Source organism: Monodon monoceros, unplaced genomic scaffold (genome assembly GCF_005190385.1).
Source record: "Monodon monoceros isolate NGI ecotype Baffin Bay Population unplaced genomic scaffold, NGI_Narwhal_1 Super_Scaffold_11, whole genome shotgun sequence".
In the NCBI taxonomy this organism is placed as follows: Eukaryota; Metazoa; Chordata; class Mammalia; order Artiodactyla; family Monodontidae; genus Monodon; species Monodon monoceros.
This window is the reverse complement of record NW_021703767.1, coordinates 129,893,312-129,907,791: the sequence shown is the minus strand read 5'-3', so window position 1 is coordinate 129,907,791 and position 14,480 is coordinate 129,893,312. Positions and strand designations below refer to the sequence as shown.

General features: G+C 40.5%; 1 protein-coding gene across 1 annotated transcript in view; it reads left to right on the top strand.

Moving 5' to 3' along the window:
- The window catches only part of ACPP (acid phosphatase, prostate), a 39,108-nt gene extending 24,856 nt beyond the window's left edge, over positions 1-14,252 (top strand). Inside the window, 6 exon segments of the mRNA XM_029214816.1 lie at positions 2,166-2,258; positions 3,583-3,637; positions 3,640-3,714; positions 8,451-8,533; positions 10,475-10,578; positions 14,063-14,252. Coding sequence (XP_029070649.1) covers positions 2,166-2,258; positions 3,583-3,637; positions 3,640-3,714; positions 8,451-8,533; positions 10,475-10,578; positions 14,063-14,252 — 600 coding nt within the window.
- Positions 14,253-14,480: the final 228 nt, after the last annotated feature.

Here is a 14,480-nt window from a genome sequence, read left to right as displayed (position 1 = left end):
TCCTGGGATACAAATGGCCCTCTTTTTATTGTTTGCCTATTGACTTGTTTACAGTGTTTTTGCCACATGGTTGTAAGTGTGCTGATATAGCCATCTATGGTTTGTATATTTGTAGTCATATTTAGAAAAGCCTTAGCCACTCCTTGGTTATAAAGGAAGTCTGCAATGCTTTCTTATAATTCTACTATAGCTTCATTTTTACATTTAGGACCCATTTACAGTTTATACTGGTGTTAGGTGTGAGGTATGTATCCTGCTGAAGTTTTTTCCAGAATATTACCTAATTGCTCTATCACTGTTTATTGAGTAGTTCATCTTTTCCCCACTAATTTGAGCTGTTACATATTAAAATTCCCATATGTCTAAGGTCTATTTCTAGAATTTTTATTCTTTTTAATTATTCTTTCATTTTATTAGCCAAAACCACACTGTTATAATTATTAAAAATTTTATATGCTTTAATATTTAAAGCATATTACATATTCTCTCCCTCATTCTCTACTTTTTCTGAGTTTTCATGGGTATGTTTTCATTTAACTTTTCAGTGTTTCTGTTGGGGTTATATTAAATATATAAATTAACTTAGGGAGAATTTGCAACTTTGTTGCAAATTTGTTGAGTCTTCCTTTCCAAGAACATGATACATTTTCCTATTTGTTCTTATCGTCAAGATTGTTTTAAGGTTTTCTTCATATAGGTCTTTATATTTTTTGTTAAGTTTGTTCCAGGCTTATAAGATCTGCAAAAAAATCATGGCTTATGTCTACTTTTCCAATATTTATACCTCTTATTTATTTTGCCTATTTGTACTGGCCAGTACTTACAGTCCATTATTACATAATAGTATTGGTAGTGGGTATCTTTGTCTTACTCCTGATTTTAGAAGTATTTCCCTATTAAGCATTCTGGCTTTTGGACCAAATAGACATACTTTTATCAAGTTAAGGAATTAGCTATATTTCCTATTTTCTTGAGTGTTTTTGTCAATATTGGTGTTTAATTTTTTTAAAGGTCTTTTCAACATTTTTAGTAAAATCAAGTTATTTTTCTCTTGGATCAATTACTAAGATTAATTATATTTATAGATTTACTATTATTGAACTATCTTTACATGTCTAGATTCAAACCCCCCTTTTTTTAGTATGATATTGAATTATCTGTTAATATAATTTTTTACACTGATATTCAAAGTAACTTTGGACAATAGTTTTCTTTTCTGGTAATTCTTTGTCAGTATCAATGCTTATACAAATTTTTTGGAAGTTTTCTTTCTTTTATTATGCTCCAGGTCAGTTAAAATAGCACAAAGCTTGGTAGAATTTCCCAATAAAATTACCTGGCCATGGAGCTTTTGTTTTGTTTTGTTCTGTTTTGTTGGGGGAAGTTGTGGGCTCTTTAATAATTATTTCTGTTTATTTTATGGAAATCCATTTGGGTTAATATCAGCAAATTATATTTTCCTAGAAAATTTATTCATCAGACAAACAGTATCTTCCAAAGGCTTCCCAGAAATTGCTACCAATTCATCATGCAGACAGCTGACCAATGGGTCTCATTACAATGACAATCCAAAAATAATACAGAACCTAGAGAAATGTTTGCATCCCATCCAAATCCCACATTTATAGCCAGATACCAGACCCAGTTTCTGTTGTGTCTTCCTGGGGTGCTTTGGTCTGAGACATGCTTTCCCTTCTCACCTTCCACTCATTTACATGTGAGTTATACTTCACCTACTTCCAAGATGAATTTGATGCAGTGCACTTCAGTCTGATTCCAGGACAAACCAGGAACATGTGGCAGTAAGCCAGCAGGTGCCCACATTTTTAATGTAATAATAAGAAATGATCAATTAGCATTTGTAAAAGTCTTTGGTGCACTTAGCCAGTATTACTGGCGCACTTTCATGTGAAGAACAGCAGTTCTCAATGGGGGCAAGTTTGCCTCACAGGGACCCTTTGTCAATGTCTGGAGACATTTTGGGTTGTTGCAACTGAGGGACTAGGGATGATGTGGCATCTAGTTGGTAGAGGCCAGGGATGCTGCTGAGCATCCTACAGTGCACAGGGTAGCCCCACAGCAAAGAATTATCCAGCCCAAATATCAATAATGCCCAAGTCGAGAAACCCTGGTGTAAAAATTTCTTCCCTCTGTGTGTGTTTCAGGATTTTATAGAAATCTTGCCAAAATTTACAGGATACCATGACCAGGACCTTTTTGGAATTTGGAGTAAAGTCTACGACCCTTTATTTTGTGAGGTAAAAGAAAAAATATCAAAGATTAACTTACCATCTGATTTTATGATTTATGTATTTTGAAACAGATGAATACATTTTCTTTTGCTTTTATACAGATGTATTATTTAGACTTCCTTTGACATTGAAACATAAGTCAAGACTTCTTTATATTAACTTGAAAATTCTGACTTCTTCTCTCTCTGATTTATGTATACACCCTTTAGAAAATTATTAGCAGTGACTTCCCTGGTGGTCCAGTGGTTAAGACTTTGCCTTCCAATGCAGGAAGTGTGGGTTTTATCCCTGGTTGGAGAAGTAAGATCCCACATGACTCATGGCCAAAAAACCAAAACATGAAACAGAAGCAATATTGTAAGAAATTCAATAAAGACTTTAAAACTGGTTCACATCAAGAAAAAAATCTTAAAAAAAAAAGAAATTTTAGACAAAATTGCTTTTTCTGTGCCTTACCACTTAACTTATTTTTCAGTTACTCAGGAACGCTGGGCTCCATTTCATTAAATAGACTTTAATGAAAAAAGCAATACTGTTGTACAGAAAGAAGAAGAAAAAAAATTACCTGATTTCTGTATGTAGAAATAAGCAAGCCAACTTTAAGCCAGGCTATTAAAATTGCTTTATCAGGAAAGAATTTCTCTTTTGCTATACAATGCATGTGAAATAACCTTTTTAGCTAGATAAATTACTATTTTTTCAGGCTTCATGATGTTTTTCTCAATCACCATTCTACACCTGCTGGCCAAAAGGAAAACTCTATAATCCTGTTTTCCCAGCCAGTTCACTGAATCTTGGGGCAAAATTCTGACCAGCCACAAGACTCCTATACACCTCTGATTTTGAGGTCATTGTGAGTGTCTGGGGACGACAATTACTTTCATAGTTCCATATTGATAGCAAATGACACAGTTTGCACCCCTCTATGTTAGAGTTCATTGACCCAAGCACACGCGACATTCCCAATATTTTCACTTTATCATCAGCATCTGTTTCAAGGAAGATTTGTTAGTCTTATAAAAGAGTCTTCAATAAAAACAATAACCCACTTTCTGGTTCAAGTCTTGGGGTTTTTTTTCCCTTACTACAGTTTGATCTGAGCTATTCCAAGTTGTGGCCACATTACTTTTTTTTTTTTTTTTTTTTTTACTTCTCTCTCACTTAATTCTTCTGTAGGCTACTTCACTTTGATCTCCTCTTTCATGAAATCTCCCTCTCTCCCAAGAAAGGCTGGACCCAGTACTTTTTTGGGGGAAGGGGGATTAAAAAGTCAGTAAAGAGGACAGTCAGAAATAAAAATATACATTTTCTTCCTTTGTCTTTGCTACAGGGTGTTCACAATTTCACTTTACCCTCCTGGGCCACAGAGGACACCATGACTAAGTTGGAGAAATATCAGAATTGTCCCTCCTGTCCCTCTATGGAATTCACAGGCAGAAAGAGAAATCTAGACTGCAGGGGGGTAAGTATTTTAAAAATGAGAGAAGCATTGTGGTTAAGTGATCTGGGTCTGAGTCCTGGTCCCACCGTTAATAAGTTATGTGACCTTGAATTAGACACGTAATCACACCTGTACCAGTTTCCATTCTGCAAATTGGGGACAATAATAATACCCACTTCTTTAGTAGTAAGGATTAAAATGAATGTATGTATTCCAAAGGCTTACCACAAATAGTACCTGATACATAATACACTATCAAACATTATGTGTTTTTATGATCATTAATATTACCCACTCTGAGCCTTAGTTTTCCCATCTGGAAAACAGAAGCTTTGGGCTAAAGCTAAATGATACTTTTCATCCTTTCCAGATCAAAGAATCATGGATTTTATATCTGAGGCACATAAAAATCAATTGTGTCTGGTGGCCTATAGGGTGAATTTTTCAAGTGGGAGGTATAGCAAAAGTGGCCTGTTTTCCTAAAACCCTTGGTGGTAGCCACTGTTAAAGTTAATACAGTAATACAGTTAATACAGTTAATACAAAGTAAACTTTGCAGGCTAATTATGCCCTGTAGATTAATACCTATTGCAATTGACAAGCTAATGACACAGCTTAAATTTTTCCATTGGTGTTGAAAGATGTTTGCTTCTCAGTGATGCCTCTTCTCAGCTGGATTTGGCCCTCTGTAGAACAGGACCTCTAATCATAATGAAGGAGCCCAGCCCTTGTAATCAGGATAGATGGGTCGAAGAAAGAAGCCAAGATCAGGCAGGATGGGGATAAATGCTGAGGCTCTGAGGGCAGCTGAGTGGCAGGCCAAGACCCCTGAGGATATGACAGGTCTGAACCTGTGTTGTTAATGTAGACATTAAAACTAAAGATGGAGAGAAAGACATCTATTATGTCAGGCTGTCATAACAATGAAGAAAATTTAAGTCACAGGAGATGTTCTGAGTCATATACTCTAGAGACTTTGAAGAAAACAGTACAATCACATTAGGACTCCAACAATTGCCGGACACTATTCACCATGAGGTTGGACAAGTTCAGCAGACCCCCAGGAGAATACAGAGACAAAGCATCCTGGGGGTTGGACCAGACTGGGAGGATGTTCACTCAGGGCTGCAGAGCTAGAGAAAGAATTCAAGTCACCAGCCAGGAGAGGAGTCAATTATAGCTGCAAAAGCTCATATAAAGAGTGAAGTAAGCTGTACTAGAACAGCTAATGAGGTATGAAGTCAGGATGGTTGGGAGTAATTTCATATGAGGTGAACAAAGTACCTTGGGACAAATAATTTAGGGCAGTGGTCATGAATGATGTGATAGTGTTGCAGACCTGCTGTTACAGAGCCCTGGTTGCACAGTGCAGAGAGAGACTTGATGAGAATGTACAAGTCCTCACTCCGTGCTGAGGGCATGAACCACAAGACCCAGACCCTGGGGATGGGAGAGCATCCAGATATGAGTCATAGATGGAATCTAGTGTCTTAGGAAAAATTAGCAGGCAGGACACAGACTGTGTGTAGGAACAGAGCCCAAGACCCAACTCAATCTTACGTACCAAACAACAAAGGATGCAGAGGGTGAAAGTTGGGCCTCATTGGCCACATAAACACCAGATCTCATTCCTGAACCAGCAGGAACCAGCAGTATGGTGGCCAAATGCATCAGATGGTAGAGACAAGATTCTTCATTTCCCCAACCTAGTCATGATGGGCTCAGGAATTCATCCCCTCACTACTAAAGATGCAGTCCATGGACCAGCAACGTCAGCATCGCCAAGCCCCTAGAAAGAAATGCAGAATCCTAGGCCCCACCTCAGACTAGCTGAATCTGAATCTGCATTTTAATGAAATCCCTAGATACCTCACATGTACAATAAAGTTTCAGAAGCACTTCTCTAGATGTAGGAGATGGTGAAGAAAAGGGCAGGGAAAGCCAGGTAGGGGTTGACTAGAATCTGTTAATAAATGCAGGGGCCTGTATCCGAATATAAGATGGGGGTTTTCCCAGCAGCTTGCTTCATATTTCCTTTACTTATTTCCCTTGGCTACTAGAGATTGCATTTTGAGGAAGTCACTTCCCCTCTCTGGGTCTCAGTTTCCCCATCTGATGAGTTCACTAAACTAGATTTGTCTATCAGAGTCCTTCCCTAAGGTGGTCTCTGGGTCTTGGACTCTATAAGGACTGGCACTCATATGCATACACCTGTCCCATTTTCTAGGGGAAGCCCAGTGCTATTGATAAGCCAGGAAATTGTTTCCTTAGTGATTCCTGCCAAGACACAAGCTCAGCATATTGTTCAGATCTGGCAAGGCAAGAGAGATTTGTCAACTACACGCTTGTTATGAAGCACCTGAACCCAACCCTGCAGAGAAAGCATGTACAGTCTGGGAGACAGAGACACAAGGGAACATCAGGACTTTGACTGGCATCTTCTTACCTTTGCCAAAACTTCTGTTCCATCACTTGGTTTCAAGGGTGACACTGTTCAGTAATATCCTGCTCCCATTGCCTTCCCCCACAACACACCCCCATACACACAAGAAAATCTCTAGGCTAATTCCTAAGGCTAATTTAGGGATATATGGCTGGTCCTGTTTGTGTTAATGCAAATTGTTTCTTGCTATACATCAGATGTCGGCAGGCAACAGCCTGCAGGCCAAATCCAGGCTGCTGCCTATTTTTTGTAAATAAAATGCTGTTGAAGCTCAGCCACACTCATGCATTTAGGTAGTATCTTTGGCTGCTTTTGTGCTTCCACTTGAGAATTAATGGTTGTGACAGAACACCTGGCCCACGGAGCCTAAAGCATGTACTACTGGCCCTTTATAGAACAAGTTTGCCAACTCCTGATATAGCCCAATAGTGAGAGAAGTGAAGTTTATGTCTTCAAATCAATAGTATTCTGTCTAATGTATGCAGATTTAATAAATGATGCACCAGGGAACTTAGAAGCTAGCTACAGTGAGGCCTAATAATTAAGACCAAGGTTTTGAAGCTGGACATGCTGAGTTCAGTGAAACTCAGCCCCTCTACTTACAAGTTGTATGATCTTGGACAAGTTGCTGAACCTCTCTGAGCCTCAGTTTCCCCTCCTATAAAACATGACTAGTGGGCTTCCCTGGTGGCGCAGTGGTTGAGAGTCCACCTGCCGATGCAGGGGACACGGGTTCGTGCCCCGGTCCAGGAAGATCCCACATGCCACGGAGGAGCTGGGCCCGTGAGCCATGGCCGCTGAGCCTGCGTGTCTGGAGCCTGTGGCTCCACAACGGGAGAGGCCACAACAGTGGCCCACATACCGCAAAAAACCCAAAAAACAAAAAAACCAAAAAAACACCATGACTATTGGCATGCCAGAGCCTGTGGATTATTATGATAGTTACCCCTATTTTCTCCTGGGACAAGTTGCACAAGCACCCCAGAACCAAGAGCTGATCTATTCCGTCATCAACACTGAAAGCTGCTGCAAAGACACCTGCTGACAAGGGACAAGTTGCTGATTGAAGGTGGCTGTCATGACTCCCAGAAACTCGGCCACAGAGTTTAGTTCCATCATGGCCCGAAGATCAAGCCTAAGCTCTGAAGGGCTCCCAGAAGGCAACCTTCCCTGAAGCAGAAAGGTGCAGACCTGTGGGAAGTGCAGCCTATAGTTCCCTCTATTCCTAGTCAAGGAAGCCCTAGCACCCACGGAAAGAGCAGATCACCTCCCTTTTTTATTGTGCTTATTGGTACACAGACCAATAGACAGTCTCTTCTCACTGTTTTATGAGCTTTTTGAGGACAGGGACCATGTCTGATTCACCCATCGTAGCTGCTCAGTACGTGATTTGCTGAGTGGACCACAGAGTCTGGTATCATAATCTTCTGTTAACATCAATGCCCTGCTCATTACAAAAGAAAACTGGTCATCCTTAAGTGAGGACACCACATGCACTGTAGAGAGATGACCAACAGAGACACAAGGAGTCCTCGGTGGATGGTGTGGAAGCCCCTGGGGCAGCACGTCCTCAGGACAGCACCTGCACCATGAGGTATCCTCAGCCTCAGTGTCTGCTGATGGGATGGAGACTCTGTGCCGTGTCTGTGTGCCTTTTACCACCTCAGGAGCAACAAACGCAAAGGGCAAAAGCTTTCCTCTATTGATGACAGATGGAGCCCTCAGATGAAAACTAAAAGTGCTGGCTGCCCCCCTAATAGTGACACCCAGAGTAACCTGGAGCAATGGTCCACAGAAGACAGTCTGCACCCTTGCAGACATCCAGAGAGCTGCTTTCTCCCTTGGCCTCTCACAGGTGTGGCTGCCAGAGGGATGAAGACAGAGAGGTGCGTGCCACCCTGTGATTTCAGACCTGCCCTGGACAAGAGCAATGGCTAACAACTATCTGTAAAAACCTGTCTGAAATTCCAAGTTCATCAACCTCCTAACTTGAGTTTTAACAAAATCTGGTATACTAAAGTCCTAACATGCCAATCCAGCTCTCCTTCCCCAGCTGAGTAAGTCACTTAATGGCTCTGAGCCTCAGCTTCCTCACTTATGAATGGGGATAGAAGTCAGGATTCAGTGAAATAATGTATACAAATCATACTATTAGCACACAGCAGATGCTCCACCAAAATGAGTTCTTGCCCTCTCTTCTTAAGTCTTAAGAATCCTGGCAGAGAGAATCTCTGTATGAATGAACAAAAAGCTTATGAACTAAAATATAAGCCCATATTTGGTTCAGCTCAATTGTTGATCTATCTTCTTTAAGGTGTCCTGGTCAAAGAAATTCTCTATCACATGAAGAGTGCAACTCAGCCATTGAACCACAGAAAACTCATTATATATTCTGCAGTAAGTATTTTGTTCCCATTCAGCATCTGTTTATTCAAGTGTGTGAGTTCTTTCAGGAGGGGCCTTCATCTTCTTCATCATCATTTCGCTGTTCAAATTCTTTAAAATTAAATACATAATTCTGGCTCTCAAGGAATTTACAGTTCAATACTGACAAGAAGAAAAGTAAGCACATAAATACCATGCAAAGCAGAATCGCAGTGTCATACAAGCCAGTGCTTTGGTGCCTCAGAGAAGGGAAACATCACTTCTGTTCCAAACTAAAACCAGAACAGAAACAGGAGGGGGAAAGTGATAGGAGAATTACAAGGAAAGCTGAGTGTACAGACTTGGTGATGAATTGGAATGTGGGCGGAGGGCAATTATCTGGAAGGTAAGCCACAGATGAAGGTAAATGTTTCAAGTCTCAATGACTGGAAGGAAGGTGGAACCATTAATAGAGGTGGTCATGGGTCAGGTGAATGTACCATTAGGCAGTTGGGTTTGAAATGCCAGCTGCATCCAAGAGGAAACTTCAGATAGTAAAGGGGATATAAGAAGGAAAGGGAAGGAAAGCTACAACTTGAAGTCAGAGCTACAGTTGGGTATAGAAAGGAAAGAGAGAGAGATCTTGGAGAAGGCATCCATCTCGGAGCAGGAGCCAGGGAAAGAGGCATTGTTGGGGGAGAAGTCTAGAGATGTACTATGCACTGAAATGGGTGTCCCTTGAGTCTGGGATGAGCAGGGAAACAGGACATGGAGGGCTAAGTCGGTCTCCCATCCACTTCTGCAGGACAGAGGATTTCTCAGATGTGGTCTGGCTGGAGAAAGCCATGGTTTCATTCTGCAAGAAGATGGAAGAGATTATTAAGGATACAGGGAGTCTATCATCTGGGGTTCTAAATGGTATAGACTAGAGAACGAGCTCATGGAGGGAACAGAATGCAGTGCTTCTTTGATAAAGGCAGGCCTGAAATTAATTGATTCTGTCAGTGTTTCTAGTTTCTAATCTGGTTTCCAGTTCTAACTTGTGTGACTTTTGGCAAGTCATAAATCTGTCACTCCTTTTTTTTCTTTTTCTCTAGTAAATCAGTTCTAATCCCTTTGAGTATGTATATTTTGCCATAGAGTTTAGGCAACCAAATGTTATGCCCATTTTGTAGATATGAAAATTGAGGATTTCTTAAGATTAGATAACTAATAGGTGGCAAAACTGGGGCTGAAAACCAGTCTCCTATGCCTTCCAGCTATTCCGAGATAAACCTTTAACAATTCTTTTTAAGCTACACACTCTACTTCCTTACATTTTATTCTGTCTAAACATTTGTAACTTCATATATTCTTCCCCAACTTTAAAATCACAGATGATGCTAATCTGTAAAAAATATATAATCTAGCATTAATGTATGCCAAATTATTTTAAAATTTAATGAAAATCAATGAAACAGGCTAAAAGAGAGAGATGTTCTACTGGGGAAGGCATAGGACAAAATCAGAAGACTTGGCTCGGATTTTACTTTCTGTCACTTTGGAGATATATGACATAAAGCCAGTTACTAAATTTCTTCTTTTTTTTTTTTTTTTTGGACATGCCATGAGGTTTGTGGGATCTTAGTTCCCCTACCAGGGATTGAACCCGGGCCCTCAGCAGTGAAAGTGCACAGTCCTAACCACTGGAAAGCCAGGGAATTCCACCCAAGTAACTTAATTCCTTTGGGTTTCAGTTTCTTCATCTTTTGAAAGGAAATAATTATATGTATGTAAATCTCACTGCCTAGCACCCAGTAGATGCACAATCAAAATTTGTCCTTTACCTCTCTACTTCTTAAGTCATTGGAGGTGTGGATAATTTAATTGAATCAGAAACCATCATGGTGCTCTACAAATGCTTGATACACGTCTGTTGACTGTAAATTTGAACCAGAGATAAAGATCAAAAATGTTTGTTTCAAATCTCTGTAGCATGACACTACTGTGAGTGCCCTACAGATGGCGCTAGATGTTTACAACGGAATCCTTCCTCCCCATGCGTCTTGCCACTTGACGGAATTGTACTTTGAGAAGGGGTAAGTGTCTAAGAGGTGTTTTTCAAAATTAATATCAGTGGACCCTAGGTTTTGTTATCATTATTGTTGTTACTGACTTAAGATTTGTTTTGTCTGTCTGTCTGGTTGGTTTGGTTTTATATTCAGAGGGAAGAATGGTGGTGAGTAACACTTTGCTTAGTCATGACTTCCATTTTCTTTGTTTTCATGACGACTTTTATTGGGAAATAATGTACAGACACAGTAGACAAAAAATTTGAAAGAACCACCCTAAGTGACAGAAATTCCATTTTTTAAAAAAGATTAAGGTATTCTAAGAAGGATGAGGACATTACACTGTTCTCTTGGAAAACACAGGCTGGTAAAAGATGCCAAGAGAAAAATTAAGTTTGTTGATGGTTATAAATAATGTTCTTTCAATTAAAGATGTCAAACATATCCATGCAGCTTCTGGCAATACATATCCATCAGGTAGGATTCTTAAAGTACAACCTCTGCTCAGTGTTCACCACTTTGCAATCTGGTGTGGCCCTCCCCAGCTGACCAAGGCTTGGCTCAAGCCCACTAGAGAGGCCAAGTTTAGAGAGACCAAGTGTCCTAGTTTACCCAGAACTGGAGAGGTTCCCAGAACATGTAAGTTTCATTGTTAAAACCAGGAAACCCCTGGGCAAACCAGGAAGAGTTGGTCACTATAGCCAAGGTCATACCAAAAATTTGTACCTGCTGTGACACCGGCATTCTCGTTGGGATGAAGAGACCTCTTGAATATTATTGATGGAATAAGAACAAGGCAGGGGCTAAGTTAGGGCAGGGACCCCAAATTTTTGTTTCAGGGTTAGCTGGGGAGGTGCATTTTGCTCTCCCCTTACGGCATTCACCATAGCCGCAGTCAGGACGATCTTGACTGCAATTACACAGGGCCCTGAGCTCAGAAGAGCCCGTGCTTGGTTTAATGACCCAGTGTCACCATTCTGAAATTCTTAATAATTTTTAAACAAGGCACCCTGCATTTCTTTTTGCAAATTATAGTCCTGGCTATAGGTTTCTGGCCACCTGAATTTGTAGAGTAGAAAAATAGCAACACAGAGGCCTATTCTCTACCAAGATCTTCACTGCTTACAAAGAAAGTGAGTTCTGCACAGTTAGGGAGAGGTAAGTTCATCCTTTGTTGAACCTCTAACTGGGTGCCAAGCATAATGAAATAGAACTGAAATGTGGTCTTAGCAAGTTTTGCTCTCAAATATCTAGAGTCAGAATGGAGAGACAAATCCCATAACATGGAGAAAATCCAAACAGAGCTGAAAATGGGAATGAGAAGACTGTGGACAAGTGCTCTGTCAATACTGGCTTCAGGCACAGAGTCAATAAATCCAGTGAAAATTCCAGGATCAGCTCTAGGAGTAGGCTCTGTCTCTTTGGGATAAGACAAAAGAAACTACCCACTTTCCTCGAGCCTCCCTCCTCTCTGATTTCTGTACCCGGTAGTCCTGAGCCTGCTTTTATTTAGGTCACTGCAGCATTTTGTCCCACTGAATCGTTCTCTCACCACCTTGAATAAATCCATATTATGAATTAAGTGTGGGGTATTTTTCAACTAAGAGACACTGAACAACAGAAAAAAAAGTAACCAACTGTCACTCACAGGCAGAAGTCAAGTTTGTTGTTATATTAAGATTTTTTTTAACACTCCAGAGGAGTATCAAAAGTTAAACTTGCTTGCTTATAGATTAGGAACAAGGAGAACCCAAGTTAACAAATATAGGCATATGTATATACCAGCAAATTAGGGGATCCTCCGTGTAAGGTGATCCCACTTTATCCCTATGAGAAAATAGAGAAAAAGAGAATTTTTAGATTTTTATCCACCTTAAACATACAAACTTTTAAGTTTGTAGATAAGATAGCTAAATATATTCTAAAACTATTCCATTTTTGGTTACGTACATAAACTTAAAATCATATACTATATAAAATAATTCACTAAGTTAAATAGTGCTTCTCACTTTCATATTTTATGAAACACTTTTATTCAAACTCTTTGTATGCACCTTTACTTGTGTCTTTACCACCGGAGCCAATTTTGAGTCCCCTAAAAATGTTTTCCAAATATATTAATTAATAAGGGTAATTTTGGCTGCTGTACAGATGAACCTCAAATCTCAGAAGCTTAACTCAATGGAGATTTCTTTCTCATTCATCTAACAGTCCAATGCAGATGTTCCTGGCCAATAGGAAGTGACTCATCCATGGTGTGATTCACACATGGTGATTTGGGGACCCAGGATTCCATCTTTTGGACCTACAGTCTTCAAGAGTGCTGTGCTCACCTGCAGAGAGCTTGTAGGAAAGAATGAGAGGGTGGAGAAGACAATCTGCTTAGCAAGCACCTCAGCCCTGAAGGGGCATATGTCACTTCTACTTACATTCTACGATACTAGCTAAAATTAGTCACTTGGTGCCTCCTGACTGCAAGGGAGTCTGGGAAGTGTACTCACTTCTCAGCTGTAACTTTATTCTATGTAAAGAGAATCATGAATTTTGATGGACTATTAGTCATCTTTGCCATATTATCATGATATAAAGGATACTGCCACTGAAAAAGTTATTCCAAGATATAAGTGCTCATTCATATAATATTAGGGAAGTTTTAGAAACATATAAATGAATATTTGTGGTTACTACTGTTTATATGGTTTCTTAAAGTGATTTATTTGAAAGGCTTGTTTATAACAACATCCAAAAGTTGCAGTTGTGAGGTTACTGTACTTGAATTTCTCTCCTGTCTCTTTGGCAAATGACTTCCATAGGCAGCTTGTACTAGCTTTACAAGGTTGGTTTGGGCCAGTGGTCCTTCCCTAAACAGTGTATTTTTTTAAAAAAATAAAGTGGTGAGAGAGCCCTCCTCAACACGAGCAAATGTAAGGACTCGAATACACACCCACCCCCTCCTTCTGAGGTATCATTTTTATAAGTCTTGCTGTATATTCAAGCACATATGTTATATATTATTCAGTTCCATGTTTCTGGCCTGGTTAAGGAGAGGGAAGATACATTCATTCAGGGGAAAGACTGAAAGAAATATTGAGAGAGGAAAAAGAAAAGGAAAGAGCAAATGTGAAGCATGAAAGAGAGAGAATAGGAGAAAGAAAACCCAACAACCCACCTGCGCCCCACTTCTTACTTGAAGGTTCACCAAATCACCCCCAACTCCCCCAACCATTGCCCCTCAGCTCCTTCTCTGACTAAGCATCCCAGTCCCTGCCTCACATGCCCCTGGTCATCTAACAAACCAGGCCTCCCATTTCCACCCTCCCAATCTGGCCCACCTGCCCCAGTCCCCCTCTTCCCACAGCTAAATTGGCTAATATCTACTCATTCCCATAAATTCTTCCACTAGTCCTTCAGCTGACATGGTACAGGCTAAGTAGAAAGAAATTCAATGGCAGTCCAACAACACAGAACTAACAGAGGTCTTTCCTCCTGTTCCTCTACCTTCCTCCACCAGGGAGTACTTCATAGAGATGTACTATCGGAATGAGACGCAGCATGAACCACATCCCCTCACGCTGCCTGGCTGCACCCCCAGCTGCCCTCTGACAAAGTTTGCTGAGCTGGTTGCCCCTGTGATCCCCCAAGACTGGTCCACAGAGTGTGCCATGAGCAACCATGAAGGTACTGAGGACGCTATGGATTAGGGTGCACACAGAGCTCTGCAGAGAGGGCAGAATACCCTTTCTCCAGACGGTTGGTGCTTTGAGCATATAAACTGGCTTCAACCCCATCTTTGGGGGAAATAGGTTTGGGGCAATAATTGTATGTTTCAGAGACCTCAAGTTCAGGCAACTCCTACCTCTTTATCTGGCCCTGCCCCTACTTGCCATAAACCTTGTCAACCTACATAAACCCAGGAGGCAGTAATGAAG